Here is a 17999-nt window from a genome sequence, read left to right on the forward strand (position 1 = left end):
TATAGCGTATTGGATCTTCCACAACCTATTTTGAAGAACTATGGGACTACCTACTGACTCAGCACAAGCACACGGTTCTTGGAAGGTCAGCAAAAGGCCACCATGATGCTTGCCAGTTGTCTCCTCTACTGTGAAGTTGGAGGAGGTCAACGTTGCCACAAACCTTCACTAATCCTCTCTTGGTCCTGACATTTCCTTAAAACATATCCCCAAACTACAAAATCCAAGCCTGTATTGAAGATGGTATTTCTTACAGGGGAATACCTTTTTGTGCAACTGGCATATTTACTGCATGCCAGACAGACACCAGAAAGCTGTGTAGGAAAGATGGTGTTCTGCTCATTCAGTTGGTGACAAACAGATTTATGTTTTTTTCCTTTGTCTTTGATAAACAAAGAGAAACGTTGCTCTGCCACACAGCATACTTCTGCATTTCCACTAGGAGAGGTGGATCTTTCCTTCTGCCGCCCTGTGTTCCTGTTGCTGATCAGGATGTTGCCATCTTGTGTTTATAGTGTGGGGTAATAGAAAGGGGCTCACACAGTTACAAGCTTCTGGCTTTCCTGAGTGCGTGGCACAGGGCAAAAACGTAGGATACCTCTCACAGCTATTTTTCTGTTGCTTTGTATCCATTTACCCGCTTCCTTACAACAATCTGATACCCCTCAGTGTGACTGAAAGCCCTGCCCAGGATCGGCGTACCTGTGGCATTCCTTGTGCTGCTGTCAAATAAGGCTGGCGTTACCGGGGAGCACCAGGAGATCCCAGGAAAGTTCCTAGTTGATGTGCAGCATCTCACTGGATGCGTTTTGGTGGTGGTATCTTTTACATGCCCAACTGTTAACGATTCATGAGGAAAAAACCAGTAATCTGATCTGTATTAGAGTGCTTTCTGATAACCTAAAAGATTTAATCTTTTCCTATACAGGGACATGATGCTGATGTTCGAAGAGCTCTCTGATACCTTCTCAGACCACGACAATTATTTGACAAGCAGGCAGCTGCTGCTGAAGGTGAGAATTAGCTTGAGTTGCAAGGCTTGTGATCTCAATCAAAGCTGAGGTTAGCCCTTCTTCTAAGGAGCTGTCAAAGCTCGTCTCTCCCTGAACTACGGTAGGCAGTGCTTCAGGGAAGAGAGGTCTGTAAAACCTGTGCTTTTCTGCTGGGATGAGAGGTGATTTTGTTGTTCCTGAAAGCACCTACGCTCCTGTTAGCCTGCTGAGCTTGGATACCCACACAGAGCAGGGTGCAGCAGCACAGTTTCTGTGAGGGCTTGTTCACAGGACAGCAGGTCAGGAGCCTTGGAGCCCCCACTGCTGGAGTTCGACGTCTCTTGGGCAGGGTGATTGTCTGAACTGCTAGCTGGTGCACCCTCTGAGCAGACCTGGAAAGGCTCTGGTTTGCACTGGTGAGTGCAGAGCAGCTCCAAATGGAGCTGCACGGCTGTAGTGCTCTTGACTTCACTGGAACAATGCCACTCGGCTTCAGCTGAGGAATTAAACCAAGATGTTTATCCGACCATCCCATACCTTTCTTGGAACTGGAAAACAGGGCTGGGAATTTCGAAGGAACAGGCTTCCTGCTCTGTGTGTGGCCAGATGGACAACAAAGCAGGCTCTGTCTGAAGCAGTTTGACTTGAGCACTCTCCTGGGCGAACGCCAACAAGCTCTGGGTCTTGAGAGGGGTGAGGAAGAATAGCAGGGAAAGGTTATATTCTGTAGAAACTATGGAATGTTTGTGGCAGTTTTTTCTGTCTGCATGAAAATGTTTCTATAGACTGCCTCCTGACCAGTTGATTTTTTGGCAGTTCTATCCAGTCAGTCTGGCATTTGTACCTTACCCCCTTGCCTTGGTATTTGACACAGTGTTTTGCTCAGGAGTGATGGGTGAACACATTCAAACCTGTCAATCTCTTTTGTTTATCATCCATTTATCAACACCTGTAGCTAAATTTTAAAGCAGGTGAGATAATAATAGGCATAGAGGGAAAATGTGTGTTCACAACAGCTTATTAACCTAAGTACTAAAAAGACACAACAGCAACTCAATCTGAGCCCAGACCTTCTGGCTCCTAGCAAATCACCCTCTCCAGCTGCCGTAAGGAGATCTGCAAAACATTTTGAAAGCAGTGAGAGGAGAAAAATTCCACAGAATAGCTAGAACCTCTCTCCTACTCCTCCTTTTGGACTGTTTTGTAACGATTGGAGGATGAATGTCCACTGAATCCCTAAAGTCTTTGTTTTCTTTCACTGTAAATAGTGTCTGTAGGGAAGCTGTCTTTGCCCTTGCCTATCCATCCTACAAATGTAAGTGTAAAGCAGACAAAATGGCACATGACACAGGTTGTTTGGCACGGAGAGGGAGCGCTGTGTTCTCTCCTCCCCAAACAATGGCTCTGCTGCAAGCTGCAGTTTCAGGTTCTGTGCCTGCCCGCCGGCTGCTGTTAGAGGATCTCCAGTTTATCTTTCAGTATCTTGAAGACACTGAGACAACACTCGTTTTTCATTTGCTCTTGTTTTCCAGCCGAGGAAGGAAATACAGTTTGAGTTTGATCTGTTCCTTCACTGTGACTGAGAGAAGTAAACGTTGTGATGAAAGGATCTTTCCAAGTGCAGGCTGTTGTTTTGTGCCTCTTAAAAAGACTGATAATCATTCGTGCCCCACCTGTCCAACCACTGGAGACAGTAACAGTAACTCCCAGCATCCCGTAGGGATCCAGGGAAATAAAGGCTACAGATCTATTGTGAAATAGCTCCTCCATTCACAGGAGAGCTTGACTTGTGGAGATGAAAACCTATTACCTTGTTTTCCTGCGTGGTTTTGGATTAGTCAATAAGCTACAGAGGGTAGTTGCTGCATCTCTGTTGCGGCATGAGAAAAACAAGCAAGCATTACATAAGATAGAGATGTTTACTTGTAGCAGTCCTGATTAGGAAATTAAACAGAAATCCTGAGGTCGAGAGTGTCAGGATAGAGTTCAGAGAAGCATCTGGCCACCTGAAGGTGCATCTAAGCTTCTCTGATTTAAACTCCCAGGAGATTTTCAACAGCTCTTAGCTTTGACCAGAGTAGAGCCACTTTGCTGAAAAACTCCCTTCTAGTAATTTTGTGGGATTTTGTCCACAATTCCCAGTCAGTGTACAAGTCCCGGAAAATTAGCACATGTATGTACACGTGCATGTACCTATACAGCAAATATTTTTGCTTGCCCCATTGAATGTATTTGCAATTATTTTACACAAACATAGTTGCCAGCTTATCGCTTAGATCCTTTGTTAATTGCCTTTAATTCTCTTGTAACTCACAGGAAGGAACATCCAAATTTGCCAACCTGGACAGCAGTGTGAAAGAAAATGCGGAAAGCACACGGAGGCGGCTGCAACTTCAAAAAGATATGGTGCGTTTGGGGTCCTTTTCCTCCCCTTTTTGACCTGATAACGTGATTAACCCTGAGTGGTGAATGATATAAGAAGCAAAAACTAGAAAGGTATTTAACAAAGAGAGCGTGCAGTAGGTAAAGACCTTGAGAGTGCCGCTGTCAAGAAAAACAATCACATCAGTGCTATAGATTAGCTGATGCAAAGCGAGGGAAGCGAAAGGTTGAGACTGAATAGGCAGTCAGAGTGTTTGTTCCTGTGCAAAGCTGTATTTCACTTATGCTGTGGGTCGCAGTAAGCAGGTAATACTCTGTGTGCGTGTATATAAAGTGCAGATATATATAGATGATATCCCCCCCCTCCCCCCGCCCCATACATCTGTATATAAAGATGGTTCCAAAGCGGGATCCGTGCTGCACCCCGCTCAAGCCGTATGGCCTACGCTGAGCTGCCACGCTGTAACCGCTGTGGTTTTTAGCGCAGCCCAGCTGTCCTCCTACTCCAGTAACACCCGCCTGTGTACTGAAAGGCCGGAGGAAACGGATGTGCAAAGCTTCAGCATAGCCAGTGTGTTCAGAGATCTGATGCTGGGAACGCTCCGAGATTTCAGGATTCGGTGGTTGTACGCGGGGGCCACGTCATGTTCCCTGGCACCAATCTTCCCCTGTCCCCTGCAAGGGGATAACTGGGTGGGCAGGTTTGCTGCTCCCGCTTGCATTTGCTTCACATCCCAACCAGCTGTTGGGGGTGGACCCTGAGACAAGGGTTTGGCCTCAGTTTCAGGTCTTCCAGAAGTTTACTAAATCTGTCACATAGAAGAGTAATAAAAGATGGGTGAATACAGACATGTGTTCTTCGTTTTCAACTGCCTTGTTTCTGTCCTACAAGAAATTAATTCTGTTAACTACTCTCGTTACCCTTTAGAGAGAAATACAGGGAAACTTTTTCATGTAGTAAGATACCTAATGTAAGTACTGGAATTCTTGTGATAAAAGAAAATTAGCTCTGGCAGAGCAGCAATTGCATTTACTTTGAAGCAAGCTCATGAAGCTTCTGACATGCCAGCTTGAAAATTGCACAGACTTTTACAGAGATTGCTTTGTAAAACGTGTCCAGTTTCCAGTCTGCTGGTGAAAATGCCTTTTGTCTCAAAGCTGGCAAAGATTTAAAAGGGCAGGCGGAGAGAAATCTGGGATAGGGAGGCAAAAGTGCTGAATGTGACTTTTTTGTCTATTTGTTTGACTGGAGAAAGTATGGATCCTTTGGATGGTAGAAACAAGCGTTTCCTTCACAAGTGTAGAAGCAGCCTGAATTCTACAACTGCTAGCAGCCTAGGAAGTTTAAAATGTGAATAATTACTCTCAAAATGAAAGGAATGGCTGAGGAAGATGGTCACTTCTTAGAGGAGGACAACTGTGACTTGATTTGACTGGACTGTCAGGTGGCATACACCATTAAGTAAAAATCCACTGGAATGAGGCAGAGAGAGAAACTGCTTCAACAGGCTAGCCGGGAGCATGCCCCGGCTCCTTCTCTTGTAGCAGGTAGCCGAGGGACCCTGTCCCTGCTGCTCGATGCTGCTTCCACAGGCGGGGTTTCCTGGTGACCCACTGTTAGAAACCAGGGTGTGGTGGCAGTGTGGTAATAGAAAACCACTTGGCAATATCTGTGAGAGCATCCCACTGTCATTCGAGTTTGATTTGAATTGTAGATTAGATACTGAGGAGGATGCCATGAAAGAAAAGATAAGACCACTGTTTGGTTAAGCAGACTGCTTTTATTTCATTCTCCTATACAGGCCTATTCTAGCATTCTGATTATTACCGTTTCTCAATCATTTAATCCAACGTTGCTCTGATCATTTGCAGGCAGTAATGCAAGGCACGGTACCTTTTCTTGGTACCTTCCTCACTGATCTCATCATGCTTGACACAGCACTTCAGGACTATATCGAGGTAAATTAAGGCAATTTCTTGAATCCTAAATATCCTCCCTGCCTTCCCAGCACTGAGCGTGTCTGTTCCTGTATCTTCTACCGGGTTCTTCTGCAGCTCTTAAAAATGGAGGAATCTGTTTTCAAAAAAAAGGAAGCCAGATGCGGTTTTATCAGCAACAAGAATCTTGTGTGAATTGGAGTGCTGTTATCTGAAGGGACAAGCTTAGCGTTGTATTTTGTCTTGTTTTCTTAGGTTAGAAAATGTGAAGAAAGTAGGCTTTCCATTATTCTGTTTCATTTTTCTGAAAACAACGTTTTAGGCATGCAGATTTATGTGAATAATTGGTAAAATGCACACAATCACAAATTCAGCACTGCAGACTGATCACTGAAGAGCTTTGGTATTGACTCGGGTGTGTCTGGGCCCTAAAGTGATTGAAGACTTGTTTTTTTTTCGTTTCTCTTTAGCTGAACAAGCAGGGGGAACCAATTTAGCACAGGAAGGGAAAAAGGACTGCAAGAGAGTCTGGTTGTTTAACAGAGACTGAGGATGGGGCCAGTTTTCAAAGGTGTTTGAAACCATAAGTAGAGACACTGCAGCCTTTGTTGTGCTGGTGTTGGTATTTATGATAAGAATGGGCAAATACAGTTCTCCCTGGGCTGGCAGTGGTTGCTGGGGTTTTTAGTGGTGGTTTGTTTGGCGGAACTGCACAGAAGCAGGCCTGCGTAAGGTTGCTGTACATCCATTTTCTTTGGGGCAGTTTCCCTCCTGTCCGTGCTTTGTGTTTACTTGGTGTTTCTGAAACTCCCTGGGAACACTGCTAGAGTCACAGCACAGGCAAGAGCCAAGTTTGTTTCTGCCGTGCAAAATCCCACTAGCATTCTTCAGAGCGGATCTCAACACAGCTTTTATGAGCATTCTTGCATTGGGCTTTTTTTCTGGGGCAGATTGCCCTATAGGCCGTGAGGACAGCTGTCCCTTGGAGACTCAGATGTATGAGTGCTGTGGTTTATACCAGATCTGGAAACAGGTATTTGGAGAAGGTCCTTGCTCGGGGCACGTCTGCGCTTTACATTAGCCTTGCTACTTCACGCTGTTTGTGATTAAGTTCAACTAAGCTTGTGTTCTTCTATTCTGATCCCTGCTCTTTCCTTCCAACAGGGCGGCCTGATCAATTTTGAGAAGAGACGAAGGGTAAGTTGAATGTTCTGTGATTTTTAGTTTACTGATACCCTCTTCTAGAGCGTTCTCTTGGCGAGGCCGTTTGTCATTGCTTGGGCATATACAACAGCTGTGAATTTTAATGCAAGTTCACAAGGAAAGAATAGACCCCTGAAATGCTGCGAGCTTCTGCCAAACTGTGAACAAACTGCAGAACGAGAACCTACTTTTTAGATGTGTGCAGTAGGGGAAGAGGAGCTGCAGGCCACTTACTTCCGTGGGAATTACATGCGGGGCATGCCCATTCCCTCCCTTTGGTGTTCATGGGAATGTGACAGATGTGTATGACCTGTGTGTTGAAACAGAGCTGGTGGCATGAGACCTTTGCTTTCCAGAAGATACAGTTTGTAAATATCTTCCTTCTGCTGCGGTAAACTATTTGTAGGTGAAAGGCTGCAGATGAGACAGAGAAATAAAAGCTGTCAGTCTTTCTGTTCAGCCTGATCCTCGTTGGTCAGAGATGAGTAATGTTATGTAGGAGTTAAAGGTTCTGTCTGAATGAAGTCATGCCAAATCTCCATTCTGGGGTCTGAAAGCAGTCTTGGGAGTTGGCTGTGATGGAGCCATTTCCTCCCCTTAACTGCTCCCAGCTCTACAAACCACTTCTTGGACTTGCCTTGCATGTACAGCTGCATGGCTCAGGGTACTAATAACGGGATACGGGAGCTTCTGGTTGGTCATCGGTCCAGCTTCATACAAACCAGTGGCAAAGCCGCCCTCTGAACCAGGCCGAGTACTCAGCTGCATTCCTGCATCCCGATTCTATAACCTCCTCTAACACGAGGGGGTATTAAGAATTATTGTGGCAAAGCGTGTGTGCAGGTGGAGTTAGAGAAGAGCTGCACGTTCTAGTCACACGTGTTACGGGTAGCATTTCATGTTCCTCTGGTGCAAGTGTGAGTGCACAACGTGAAAAGCCGGGGACAATCAGACTCTCTGCTTTCGTCGCAGGCACCCCTAATTATTTACCCTCGCTTGCTGTCTGAGAACCACCTAAGCACAGGGCATGGTTTGTCTCTCACAGCTGGTCTGGCCCGAGCAGGGGTCAGCAGGTGGGGTAATCTGAAGACTTTATGACCCTTTGCTACCCTCGTTCCTAGAGGAACAACCAGCAGTGCTGCCGTTCGGTGGGTTTGCACTGGCATTGCACTTCAGTTAGTACTTGGGAAAAGCGCTGTGGTGAAGTGCGATTCCTTGTGTTTGTCTTCTGATTTGTGCTTCTCTGAAAATGTCACACTTCAGTAAACATTTTGGATGCTGGGGGGAAAAAAAAAGACAAGACTTCGTTGTTTGAAAAACTGGTTCTGGAAATAGTCACTCGACTGAAACTGAACTTCAGGTCAAACGAAGTTTGTCCTGGATCTGTTGTTGCCTGTGTTTAGTATATGAATGAGTGAATTTGGGTTTGTGTTGTTTTTTAATTAGAATTCCCATTTGATTCTTTATTTTTTTTTAGGAATTTGAAGTAATTGCCGAAATTATGCACTTGCAGTCTGCATGTAACAGCTACTGCTTGACACCAGACCCAAAATTCCTCCAGTGGTGGAGCAGACAGGAGCATTTAACTGAGGAGGAGAGGTAGGTTCTCAGTCCAGCCGGCGAAGCAGGCTTTTCTTAGCCCACACCCCCCTGCAGGGAGGTTGTGTCAGCCTTGAGCTGTCCTCTTACAGGGACTTACATGTACTGCTGCTCCAGGAGGGTGGAAGTACCTCTGTCTTCTGCTAACCAGCTGTAGAAACCCTGTTAAACATTTAGCAGGGGTTTTTGGAGACTGGATTTTTTTTTTTTTTTTTTTTTGAGATTGGAAATGAGGCTTCTGACTTTGAAATCTGATAGTCTGTTGTGTCTGGGCTGTCTGTATGCCCAGAGGCACGCTCAGAGGCCGATCCTAGGGGAGGTCGAGATGCAGGCACTGAGCGTTGGGCTGGTGGATGCAGGCAGCAGGTAGCCAAGGCAACGCAGAGCTGGCTGAGCGCTCATCAGATAAACGTCTCCCGGGTGTTTGGGGTGGGTTTTGCAGCCCTGCTGAGTTCTGTGCTACGGTACATGCTGCTAGAAAAACGCAAGGCAATTTATTTTCTGCACTCTAATATTTCCACTAGGTATCTGAATACCACTCTGCTGCACTAAGAGTGTAAGCATAGATACATACTGCATTGTACTGAGTCATAGTGAAAAAAAGTCAGCTTATCCAAGATTCACATGTTAAGTATTTTCTTGACTATTTTTTTTAAATAAAATGATGACTGTTACCCAAAAAAGCACTAATTTTTAAAATTGTTGTAAAGAAGTGAAATATCCCCTTCATCAGGGTAAAGTGTAGAGCGCGCTGTGTTCCTCTTTGTGGGGTTGCAACCTTTGGTGAAGTGGGAATAACTGAAGGCTTCTCAAATATCTTGAATATTACTGCTTTGAGATACCTAACTAATCGTCTTGTCTGTCAAAATTAACCGGGTGCCCTCTGTTCTGCAGTTACAACCTTGCACGTGAGATTGAAGCAGCTGCTGACACTGGCACCCCATCGCCGAAACCTCGGAAAAGCGTGGTGAAGAGGTTGAGCCTGTGAGTACGATGGGGCAAAGGGTATCTGGTGTGTTAATATGAACCTGAATAAATCAAACAAGCAGTGCTTGTTTTACCCGCTGAAAAACCTGGCTGGGGATGCAGACCACTGCAGTACATTAAGGAGACACCATCAGCTAGAAATGCAGACTTCTGTCTGAAGCTGTCCTTGCTGCTGCTGTTGTTATAAGTAGTCATGAGGATTATTAATGATGAAAGAGATTAGAGACAAAAAAGCCTTCCTAAGGTGTCAGAAAAAGGAATCATTTTAGGGCTGGATTATAAATTCAATATCTATTGTGTAATGACTTCCCTGAATGCAGAGGCAAAACAGAGTAGATGAGGATAAAGTCTGGCCTATTATTAGTCTAATTTGCTCACACTTGCAAAAATTCCTTGCAGGATTTTAATTTGAAAATTAAGGTTAGCAAAAGGGCATTTGATAATAGAAACAATCTGCCCAGCTGCCTTCAGGTTAGAGAAGGAAAATAATCATGGGGACATGGTTCAATTGAGTTTAATACTGCAAAGGTTCAAGCAGGAGGCGGTGGAGAACAGGGGCATGCAGCTAAGCAGACACAGGAAAGAACAGACTAGCAGGAATTCATGGCAAGCTGCAGGAAATGAAAGCAGAGATCAAGGGCGGAAGTAAAACTAACTTAAAGGTGAGAAATTTGAACCTGATGCGAGAGGAGATACGAAAGGACTCCCGCATACCAGTGGCATGATCAAGATGAGGTGGGGAGATGATGAATTTAAGAGCACTATCAGCTCCTAACTGTCCTTTCCTGCTCGGTTCTTGTGGCCAGTTTCCTCAGAACAGGCAGTAGCCATTTCACTTCACATCAGCACTACTGCAGGCTAGGGTCTGAAAGAAGAATGAATGGATGTTTTCAATCTAGAGTTTTGAGTTCTGATAAGCAAGAAAAAAAAGTCCAGGCAGCTGTTTGGAAGGTGTTTCAATTAGTCCGTCTGAGTTCCATTTTGCGTAGTCCATCTGGCTGTGAGAACGTGAGCTTTGAAGATGACAGTGCCTGAGCTCTCGGTGGCCTGTCATGGGTGTCTCCCTCGGCACGTGCCTAAGCTGCGCGTAAGAACTGTCGCTGCGGAGCACAGGCTTTATTCTCTTGTTTCTGACGGCGTTTCAGTGCTGCAGTATTGTCATTTACTGCATGGAGTTTGTTTGCACTGTGCAGCCTTTGTCTAAAGAATTGTTTCATCTGCACTCTGAATGTATTTTGCAAATTAATACTGTAGAAAAGACTGGCATAATTCACCCCGGCAACAGGGGGTGACACCTCTTTAAATTGTTTTAAATCGTTAACTGCATGCCGACAGAGCATCTAATTCACCTGGCTTCTTTACTTTATGTCTTGTACAAGTTTGTTTCCTTTGACACTCCTTTAAATTTACTTGACCTGCATTTAGAAATGAGTCTTGGAGAGGGAGAGCCTATAATTTACACTTTCTCCTGATCTTCTCGTTGTGTACATCTCCATTCAGACTCTTAGAGAGAAACTGGTATCCGTGGCACCTTTACTGAGGGAAAGAATTTGCAGCGGGGAGGAATTGGCCTTTGGCAGACCTTTGCCTGGTGTTTGGCCACGTGTTACCTTTCTTGCACTCATGGCGACTGAGCAGGTCTTGTGTCAGTGGGACCCGGGTGTGACAGCAGTGTGCAGGACCGCGTAAGGTGCAGCCAGCTGCCATGCCTCTAACTCGCCCCTCCTCATCCCTTGGGTTGTAAACACATCAGGTTTACAAGCTGTCATTTCCTAGCAAGTGAGGCTGAAAATTCAGCAGACCGAAGAGTCTTGTTTGTGGTACTTGGGCATTAGCTCAGCTTTTGGCCTTGCAGCTGGTGGGTATGCCAGGTCAAGAAGGTATTGTGTTAGGGTGTAACAGACTCTCTTGACAAACCGTATGAACAGCATAGAGGAAATGGAAACAACAGGCCACTCAAGACAGGAAAGCAAAACAATGAAACAGTGCATAAGAACTTTGAGCCAAGTGACCGCCTTGCTCAGGCCAGCTCTGTTCTGCTTTCACTTACTGGCTTTTATGCTTTCTTTTCTATACTAGACTGTTTTAGGCAACTCGACATCAAAGGCCTGCTGCTGGAGCTGATCTATTAAGTTCAAACAAGCTGTGGCTAGCCTTTCCACTCTATTTTTTGGCAATTCCTCCTAAAGTGTCCACTCTCTCCACAATGATAACATGGTCTCATGTTCTGAATGAATTTTTTCTTTTCTGGCATTTTGTTACTTATCTTAGTGACAGCAGCAACTACTGGTTTTTCTTTTTCTGCTAGTAAAACACCTTTTACAGCAGAGGCAATCATAGCTGCTTGGGCATTCTGTTCTGCCCTGGAAGCACGTAGTAGCATTTCATCAACAGGAGCTCCATTTAGTAAACCTGCTAGTATAGTCCTTGTTCTGGTATTGGCATTTTCAAAAGCTAACAACCGAAACATAGTCTTTCATTTCATCAGGTAAGTCCGCTTGATCTTTCATAGCTTGAGATAGTCGATCAATACAGGCACTGTATATGGTTCTGTAAGTCCTTGTCGAACAGCCGCAAATGGAGCTGTTTTTTTTCCCTTCAGGTATCTGCAGAAGAACCCGGTGGGCTAGCTGTTGTGACATTTGGTGAAAAATTGGAGGGAAAGTCACCTGTACGGCCGTGCTGGCATATGCGCCCTGACTCTACAGATACAGTACAGATACCTACAGTCCCAGCATAAAATGGATCGTTCTGATCACGTTGATGCTTATTTAGTTCAGTAATTACAAGTTGATTCCATGTTCTTTCCCAAATTAAATGTTGAGAAGGAGTCAATAAAAGTGAAGCAATGTTCTGAGAATCAGCAGGTACCATCAAATCCGCTGTAATTATATATTTTATAATGTTCTTTGCTGCTCCTGATTTTAATCCATAAGTGGTTACTGTTTGTTTTGCTTGCTGTAAAATTTTCCAATCACGTGGTTCCCACTTCCCGACTCCCCCTTCAGTGACCACGGGGCAGGCTAAAGATCCAACTGTCTGCCAGTCTCCTTCTAAAATAGCATCTCGGACTACTCCAGTCCATCGTCGCTGCACAGGATCAGTGTCGGAGGTTGGATAGGATGGAGGTCGTTGTATAGTCGGAGCTGTATTTGTTGTGGTTGGTGGTGGTGGCAGTGGTGGTGGTGGTGCAGAAGGAAGTGCAGGGCCTGAGTTGGAGTGCCACCAAGTGGTAGATTTTAGAGTCCTTTTTTGTGTCAATACAGGGATGTAGCTCCTCCAGCTTTTTCATTAGTTGATGTAACAGTTGGTCATTTTCTAAATCGCCTGCAGCAGGAACTGTTGGAGGCGTGTTACTGCCAGAGTTGTTGGATGATGACCAAGAAGAGGAGGAGGAGTGTGAAACTGGAAGGGACGAATATAATCGTGGGCGGCAACTAGATCCGCTTTGCTCCGCCTCTTCTTTTGTAATTTCCCTCATCTGAGGGGCAATCTCTTTCACTTCCGCTTTACTCTCAGTTGAAACTGAAACTTTGCTGCTTGTACCACCCCCTCCTGCACGAGCCGCAACTTCTGCTGCGGATGCAGCGACGGAACCCGACGTACCACGAACAGGCAGCTTAGTGACATCGAGACCAAAAAATTTCGCTACCGGACGACGTGGGGTGGTTGCTTTATTTACTTCTGCTTTATCTGGTTGTACCGCCTCTATTGCTGCAGCGGCCACCTTCCGCTCAGCTTCCATCTCTTGTAAAGCATTAATCACTTCCCGCCACACCGATCCAAGTTCCTTTGCTTTTTTTCCTGCTTTTCCACCCTCTATAGTAAAATTCCACAGTAAATCTCCTACAGCCCTCCATTGAGAGGGATTAAATAACATAGAGGCGCTGAGGCAAAGCTGTGGCTCCTGCGCCCATTGCACCAAGTCTTTTAGCTTGGACTGGCTCACATCACTACCTCTCTTAGAGAGTATACTTGTGAGGAGCCATATCGCTGCTTCCACTTCTTGTGCCATAGCAGCTTACCTTCGCAGAGGACAGCCTGCAGAACCGTCTCCTAACTCCAGAAGTGCGTCTATGTGCCGGCTTCTGTGTTTCTCTGCGCCGTTTCTATCCGAAGTTCTCCGTTCATCGCCACGTCTCGGTCGATGTGTTAAGAATAACGAGGTCCCTGTTCGGGCGCCATCTGCCGATGGATAGAGCCCGGATATCAAGAATAATACCAACGTGGTTTGCAAGCTCGATCCAATTTTATTAAGTACAGAGCATCTTACATACTGTTAGAGAGTGACTATGCGAAGGCAAACAAACTGTGATTGGTTCTGTGCTACTGTCCACACGATATTATTCATATTTCATTGGTACAACGTAAGAAGCACACGCGAGAGGCGTGAGCCGTGGACCTACTACTTGAGGTTTCAACGTCACGCCTTATCTCTAGTTAAAAGAATTTGCTGAACAATAGCTCTCTATGCAGTGGCAAGTCAGAGAGGAATGCTGAACAGCAGTTCTTTCTACAGAGGCAAACAGCAGAGAATTGTTCATTTCAGTATCAAGGACCATGTGACTGTTATCTTCCAACAACTTCTCCACAACAGTACAGACTGGAATTTTTGGGGGGGTTGTTTTGCACGTGAGCCGAGGAAGGTGACAGCCTCACCTAGAGGGGAAAACAGGACTGCAACGTTTGTCTTAAGAACACCGCACAAGCCAACTCTCTTTGCGAGAAAACATTTTCCTTTGTGCCAGTATTACACAGAAGAAGGTCTGAATTTATTTTTATAAAACGGGAGAAGAAAAGTTTCAATGCAGTTCTGCCTGAACCGAGGAGGAGGTCCCAGCCGCCTCCAGCTGACTGACGGGAACACTGGTTTGCGGGAGGTGTGGGTGAGCCAAGTGCCACAAGCAGTTGCTGCCTTCAGGAGGGATTTACATTCATGAAAAAGCAGGGCGGGTGCATCCCCAAAACACTCATCCCTGGAGACAGTAGAAACTGCAAGTGGGTCTGTTGCTTTCACACAGCTGGCAAACTTCTTTTTGCGCTTGTTCCATGCCAGAAAATTACCTATTTGGGGTTTTTTTTCCAAAGACCTTTGAAAGAATGGACTGCACTTGCTTTGGGATGAATGTCATGGTTTGTCCATGAACAAGGCAAAGAACCACTCCTTGTCTGGATTTAGGTCTGGTCTTAATGCCGCTACAGGGCGTTTTTTCTTTCACTTTGCTAACCCGTTGTACAGAAATCGATGCCTTTTGCCTGTACTCTGGAAGGACCGATGTACCTCTTTGTAACGTGCAATCACTCTTCAAGAGCAAAACTTTTAACTCACGTTTTCCTTCATGAGGGGCAACTACATGACCTTTTATTTTAAAAGTGGGTATTGAGAGGAGATAACCGGGCCTTAAACATTACCCCAACCACCCAGAGATTTTGATACACTCGTAGCATTATTATGGGTCATCTACAGGCAGCTCCCTTGCTCTTGATGTATGTCTGTTAAATGAGTTTCCTGAATGGTACATCCTTTCAGCTGCAATAAAGAATTCAGCTGGAATGTTATCATCTGTTCTCTGTGAAACTTTAAAGAACATATTTCTTGAGTCTCTTACCAGAATACAGCCTTCCTTGAAAGGATAGTTAGGAGTTTTATTTTTAAAAGCCATAAATGAGACATTGGATTGTAAGCAGCTCTTACTGAATAGGCTGTCTTTGAGATAGATTAGTCTGAGTTAAAACAAACTCAAATACTTAATGATACACATGCCTGGGTCTTTTTTTTCCCCACCGGTTCTGTAGCAGAGATTTTCAAAACTGTGCGCAATTAGCGATAAACTCATGACGCAGTGTTTGCTTTACTATGTTCTGTGTGAAGTTTTATCACCTCTGTTGACAAGTAGCACCATGTAGGTCCTAGTCTGAATAGTTTAAGGACTCCCACTGTTTCCCTGTTAGGAGGGTGAAGGAAGCGAGTTTGTAACTGAGCCTTAAACTTTGCCCAGAGTTAGGATAAGATTACCACAGAAGAAGTTCAGTTTTCTTTGCGTTTCAGTGTAAGCGTGCACTGATGTCTGTGCAGTACCATTTGCAAAGCACAGCACTGCTCACTCAGAGGGGGTATGTCTGTACTAAGCTGAAAGGTGAATGTTCTTGATTTTAAAATTACAAAAATGTTGTATATGAAAAAGATTTTTTTAATTGCTTACCTGTAATCTTTATACAATAAGTATATAAACTTTTTTTCCACTAATATTTGCCTGGAGTGAATCTGTTTTCTTAAGACTTTATTACTGCATGTCAGTTGTGGGGTTTTTTCCTACCTCACACCACTTCCCTCACTGTCACTCTTTCCAACTTCATCACTTTTACTGTTTTAACTGTTCTCAACTTCTTCCAGCTCCCACAACCCATCTCCCCTGCCACCCAGAGAACTTGAAATGCCATATTTTAGCCGTAACCCTTCAGCTACAACCTTCCTATACCTTTTTTTACTCTGCAATCGTGCATTTTCTTTTGAATTCCTAAAAGTTTCTATGAGGACGGCTTCTGTGTTTCTTCCGCACAGTGGCTGGAAGGGCTGTCCAAGTAAAGCAGTCTCTCACCCACGTTACCCACGGAGGGGCAGCAGCTCACCACGAGCCATACGTAGTCCAGTCACACATTGCAGGAGTGCAGCGAGCTTGCCGAGAGCTCCAGGGCAAAGCAAAAGCGATCCCGGTGCATCAGTCACACACGCCAACCCGAGCCTGGCGCCTCAGTTTGCGCAGGCAGGGCCAGCGGACAGGGCGCAGTCCATCTCCTGGGTCTGGAACTTATCCGAGCCAGTTTCATCTTATCGTCCTCCCCGAGTAGACTGAACCATGGCCTCCACTCGCGTCAAAACCACCACCAGAAAGAACGTGGCGACCCAGACGGAGCTGCCACGCAAACACGCAGCGGTGCAGGTCCCGGGCTGCAGGGAGTGCCTGAGCCTGTCAGTCCTGCCGGAGGGCTTCATACAAACCAGTGGCAAAGCTGCCCTCTGAACCCGGCCGAGTACGCAGCTCCATTCCTGCATCCTGATTCTATAACCTCCTCTAACACGAGGGGGTATTAAGAATTATTGTGGCAAAGCGTGTGTGCAGGTGGAGTTCTATCCCAGAGTCAAAGAAAGGTAAACGACCAACAACACTGCAAATAACAAATAAAGCACAGTCCTAACCAAGCACATGATAAAGGCAACAGTAATAACAACACTATCAATTAACAGTTTTTAAGCAGACATATTCAAACAAAATGTGTCCCGGGCCGGGCCGAGGGATGTGCTTCCAGCCTTTGGGAACTGGGGGGAGAAGGTGGTTGTTCACACGAACAGGTACAACTGCAAGACGGTTTACACGGACGCTTACAGGATGACCACATACATACCACACGGGAAAAATACAGCAAGAGCTAACAGAGCACCTGCCACACAATTAAGTGTCAACAGGGTATATATTCCGGTGGCTGTTGTGGCTGAAGATGGCACTCTGACTCGCCGGGGCGGGGGGGGCGCGGGTTGTCTGCCTACGCAGCAGGAAAATGAAATTCCACACCCCCAGCCTAGCGTGCAGGCGTGGTTTAGGCCTTGGTACTTCCACCTCGCCTTCATGGGTCCAGTAATGACCTTTTAAAGTGCAGGCCCCATTAGCAAAGGGACCTTCCCTCGGAACCAAGGGAGAGGAGAATGGTCACCCAAAGCAATTTTTGCAATGATAGACAACGCATCCTAAAAACGTTAGTAAGGCAACGAACATCGGCACTGCACAAAAATTTAGATTTACATAAGGATCCCTCCTCATGACTCAGGGCATCTGTCTCCAGGAGCGCTGACCTGCAGGAAAAAGGAAGGAAAAGCTTCTTGGTTCGTTTTGTGAACCGGGAGTGGGTTATAATTAGAAAGATGGGGCAATCCACCTTGTATTAATTTTGTGCTCCTTTCCATGAGCATCTTTGGCTTTCCAGGTATACTTGTTTATTGGTGTATCCAATACCAACGATACCGCTCCCACTGTTGGCAGTTCAACTAAGACAGGTTGTCTGGGAGAAATGAGATGGATTTCTGGGGTGCTTGGCTTTCAACTCCTACACCTAAATCTCTTAATTGTTGCAACTAACTTAGTTGCAGCTGGAATCTGCATGGGAGGTATTTTTACTTTGCCGCCCGTAACAGGTCCAGCACTAATAGAGTTTAACTCCGAATTGATACTGACTATCAGAAAGATTTAACGTCAGTCTTTCTGCACAGGTTGCCCTAGAGTTTGGCCATTAATTCATTTGTACTGCTCATGTACAAGTCACGTACATGTACTGATTCACTTCCCTTGCCTCGTGCAAAGGGCACAAGTCGGAAAGCAGTGCTCAATCCTCTTTCACCCCCCAGGAACCAGTGATCCACTGGCCCATAACACACCCCTCAGAGAGCAACCCAAATCTGCTCCGAGTGGGGGCTCGGGTGACAGCACAGACTCGGCCAGTGTTCCATCATGCGAGTTTAATCACCCTGAGCCTGAAGACGCCTGCATCGCTCCCGTAGGAACCGCTGATGCGTCTCAGAAAAAGGTGCAGTCTGTGCCTTGTTGCCAGAAGAAGTAGCCTGAGAGAGACTGTCGACACTGCCAGCAGGGCCCAAGCCTGCTTGTCGTGTCGAGAGCATTGCTTTTAGAGGAATGGAGAGACTCTAGATATAAATGTGTAAAAATGAAAGCAACCCAGTCAGGATTTTTGCACAGTTCCCTCTGTGTTGCTGAGATACAAGGCAGACTGAAGCTCTCCTTCCCTGAAACCAGATTTTCTTGTGGTGCCTGTTAGTGGAATTGCACGAGGTTAATTTTTCTTTCAGTCCCTCGTTGTGCTTTTTGAGAGGGATGGGGCAGGCTAGCG

The 17999-nt window shown here is 45.6% G+C and overlaps 1 protein-coding gene across 1 annotated transcript in view; it reads left to right on the forward strand.

Moving 5' to 3' along the window:
* LOC141961092 (ral guanine nucleotide dissociation stimulator-like 1) overlaps positions 1-17711 on the forward strand; it is a 43582-nt gene extending 25871 nt beyond the window's left edge. Inside the window, exons 9-16 of the mRNA XM_074907642.1 lie at positions 929-1013; positions 3309-3398; positions 5247-5333; positions 6477-6509; positions 7993-8114; positions 9009-9098; positions 9615-9629; positions 17507-17711. Coding sequence (XP_074763743.1) covers positions 929-1013; positions 3309-3398; positions 5247-5333; positions 6477-6509; positions 7993-8114; positions 9009-9098; positions 9615-9629; positions 17507-17711 — 727 coding nt within the window. The remainder of the gene's footprint in view (positions 1-928; positions 1014-3308; positions 3399-5246; positions 5334-6476; positions 6510-7992; positions 8115-9008; positions 9099-9614; positions 9630-17506) is intronic.
* Positions 17712-17999: the final 288 nt, after the last annotated feature.

The sequence above is a fragment of the Athene noctua genome, chromosome 5 (genome assembly GCF_965140245.1).
Source record: "Athene noctua chromosome 5, bAthNoc1.hap1.1, whole genome shotgun sequence".
Lineage (NCBI taxonomy): Eukaryota > Metazoa > Chordata > Aves > Strigiformes > Strigidae > Athene > Athene noctua.